The sequence below is a fragment of the Corylus avellana genome, chromosome ca5, assembly GCF_901000735.1.
Source record: "Corylus avellana chromosome ca5, CavTom2PMs-1.0".
NCBI classification, from domain to species: domain Eukaryota; kingdom Viridiplantae; phylum Streptophyta; class Magnoliopsida; order Fagales; family Betulaceae; genus Corylus; species Corylus avellana.
In genome coordinates, this window is record NC_081545.1 from 6,730,380 (window position 1) to 6,734,047 (window position 3,668).

At 37.9% G+C, this 3,668-nt stretch overlaps 1 protein-coding gene across 1 annotated transcript; it reads left to right on the top strand.

Moving 5' to 3' along the window:
* Positions 1-1,202: 1,202 nt before the first annotated feature.
* On the top strand, positions 1,203-3,668 carry LOC132181908 (xyloglucan endotransglucosylase protein 6). The gene is made up of 4 exons (XM_059595133.1): positions 1,203-1,445; positions 1,657-1,757; positions 2,320-2,513; positions 3,080-3,668. The coding sequence occupies exons 1-4, from the start codon at positions 1,283-1,285 to the stop codon at positions 3,498-3,500; spliced, it is 879 nt and encodes a 292-aa protein (XP_059451116.1). The 5' UTR covers positions 1,203-1,282; the 3' UTR covers positions 3,501-3,668.

The window sequence follows — 3,668 nt, forward strand, 5'->3', positions numbered from 1 at the left end:
TTTTTTTTTTTAAATAGTTGATACGAGAAACTATTTAAAACGCGTAATGTTAATTAGTATTAAATAAGCGTAAATAATATTATTACTCTAATTTTTTTGTTTTAATAAGTAAACAAAAATTTTGAGAAATGATATACATACGACATACGTATTCTCATTTTTATATTTATTTTTTTTGACATGTCCGCACAAGAGGGGGAGGGAGATTCGAACTAGTAACTTTCGCTTCATAAAGCGTGGTCCCAGCCAATTGAATTACCTCTTGGAGACTCATTTTTATATTTAATAATGTAATTTTTAAAATTATAATTAAATTAAAATTTAATAGTGATCAATCTCAAATATATATATATATATATCCAGAAAAATAAGAAGAAAAAGTAACCGAAATGGCTTATGGTTTTTCTTTGAACCAGGAGTGAATGTATTTTTTTCTAAGAGTATCGTTAGATTTCTTTTTCATGTCCTTTTATGTGTTTTTTTAAGAAATGTTAGGTGTTCTTTTAGTATTCTTTTTATGTCCTCTTAGCTGTAATATGACTTTTAAAATTATCAATAGATTAAAAGTTAATAATAATAATCTCAAATTTAACGATAATTTTAAAAGTTACATCACAATTGAGAAGACACCAAGAGAACACTAAAAAAATATCTAACATTTTCCTTTTTTTTTTTTAGTGTATGAAAAGTATATATTTTTCAGTAGTATTAACAAAGTTGAAGGAAAACCTATGAAAAAATTTGCATGAAAATTTTATCAAGAAAAAAAAAAAAAAAAATAGGAGGTGTTTGCTTGCACGCGCGAGAAGATGAATTGGAGATTTCTCAAAGTCCTTTTTAACCAATGCTGCCAGTGACAACTGGACGACTGAGTGAACCAGCTGTCTTTAGCCACGTGGCTATTTTTAATTAGCTTAGATCTGTGCTCGTTCTTTTGGAGCGGACGGCATCGACATGTCGTACTGAGTGCCACTCATACAGTACCCAGCTTTGGCCAGCTCATTGGGCATTGTAACCTAACGGCTACATTTGTTTAATTTTTGTTTCATTTTCGTGCTTGGTTTCATTTTCGTGTTTGGTTTTTTTGTCAAATTATTGGAATTTGAATCCCACGTGGCATCACAATCGGTGACGTGGGGAGTGGGATAGTGCAAGAGGGTGCTTGTGAGAGAAGCCAATAGAATTGGCTATAAAAGGCCAGTGTTCTTTGTATTATCACTCACAGAGCATTTCAGAGTGGAAGCTTCACTGTATTCTCTTCTCTCTCCCTCAAAACTCTGCCATGGCTGTTTCAGTATCTGTCTTCTTGGGTTTCTTTGTGGGTCTTGTAGTGGTGGGTTTGGCTAGCTCAAAAAAGTTTGATGAGCTCTTTCAGCCAAGCTGGGCCATGGACCATTTTCTCTATGAAGGAGAGCTTCTTAAGCTCAAACTTGACAATTATTCCGGTACATATCCGTTTTCCTGATCAAAGATTCAATCTTTTTTCATTTTTTCCCCAATGGGTTTGTGTTGTATTTTCTAGGATCTCTCTTTTTCTGCATTCTGTTATCATTATGAGTTTACTATTATTATCACATGTTAAGCTTGTTTTCTTCCTGATGAGGTGATTATCCTAAGAAAGACTAATGAAATTGTGGGTGGGCACGCAATTTTCAGGCGCTGGATTTTCATCAAAGAGCAAATATATGTTTGGGAAAGTGACCATTCAGATTAAGCTTGTGGAGGGTGACTCTGCTGGAACTGTTACTGCTTTCTATGTAAGCAGATTTATAGTTTCTTTACTATTTCTGTTACTTTTTGCTGTTTTGCTTCTGTAGCTTAATCATGTGTAAAAATTTGTTGTATTCCATGATCTATGTCTCCATCCAGCAAGTGGATATACAAATTAAAATTGATTCAATGCATTGAACATTTTCTCAAATGCAGACAATTTAAACTTGCCTTTATTTGGACCCCATCAATAGGCTAGTAGCTTTTACCTACTCCTCCTTAAACCCTCGTGAATTTCTGCAAATCCCATTAAATCTGCATTTATTGTTTTTTGTCTCCGTCAAAAGCCAATGCTTGTTTTGCTTTAGAACACAAACCTTCATTTTCCTATTGGCTTTAGCCTTTAGTGTGTGTTAACATCCTTCAACATCCTTTGAGAATCATCGAACGTTTTACTGTTTAATTGACTTTATCTGTCACAATATTTGTACTACTCTCGCTGTGACTCTGACATTGATAATCAAGCCTCTTTACTCTTTAGTGTATGGTGATAATGATATTTTGAGGGGTCCATCTAACTTTTTAATCTTTTTTCCTCTTTTGATACAGATGTCATCGGACGGTCCAAATCACAATGAGTTTGATTTTGAGTTCCTAGGCAACACCACCGGGGAACCTTATACAGTCCAGACCAATGTGTATGTTAATGGTGTAGGTAACCGTGAGCAAAGGCTTAATCTCTGGTTCGACCCTACCACAGATTTCCACTCCTACTCCCTTTTCTGGAACCAGCGCCAAGTTGTGTAAGCACCCTTTTCTTCTCCTCACCATATGTATGACAACAAGTTGTATTGAATTTGATTTTGTAATGTTTTTTTAAGTTAACTTAAAATATATTAAGTTAATCGACGTGAAATAAATAGTTGTAAGAGACTTATTATTATATACACGTGTGTTGAAATCTTATCAAGAAAAGGTGTACGTATAGTATTATTGGTGTGGAACATGCTGGTGTTGTGATTTCAAATGGGTCTGAAAAGCTCTGCACAAGGTGAAGGATGCTTTGTGTTAATCAGAGCTCTAATTTGGGTGGCTTGCAAGCAAGAGCAGCAAGCTGCACATAAAAGCATACCTACTACCCTCAGAGAAAGGGGTGGAATCTTGCAGGATGTGTCCCCTAAGACATAACAAGAATTCTCTAGAGATACGGATAGATGCCTATTCTCTACTTTTGGCGTTGGCCTTGGCCTTGGCGTGTAGCCAATGACGTACACAAAATGTTTTTGTGTGTGTGTGATGAAGCTCAATCATTCTTCTTCTCTCATGGCTCATCATCTTCTTCTTCAATGTGTTGGTTTCGTTTTTACAGGTTTATGGTGGATGAGACCCCAATAAGAGTGCACACCAACTTGGAAAACAAGGGGGTCCCATTTCCCAAGGACCAGGCCATGGGCGTGTACAGCTCGATTTGGAATGCCGACGACTGGGCCACGCAGGGCGGGAGAGTGAAGACGGACTGGACCCACGCACCATTTGTCGCCACCTACAAGGGTTTTGAAATTGACGCTTGCGAGTGCCCGGTGTCGGTCGCCGGAGCCGATAATGCCAAGAAGTGTAGCAGCAGCGTGGACAAGAGGTATTGGTGGGACGAGCCGACATTGTCAGAGCTCAGCGTCCACCAAAGCCACCAGCTCGTGTGGGTTAAGGCACATCACATGGTCTACGACTATTGCACCGACACGGCTAGGTTTCCGGTCGCGCCCGTAGAATGCGTGCACCACCGCCACTAGTGGGCGGCAATCGAAGGACATGGGAACATTGTAAAAATGATCGTACGTTGTTTGTGTGGGATCTTTGTAAAAATGATGGGGGGGGGTGATGAAATCGAAGTCATAAAAACATGTGCTCCATGTTGTTCAATATTTTGTTGGGTTATTCAAGTTTTTCAGTTTCTTTGA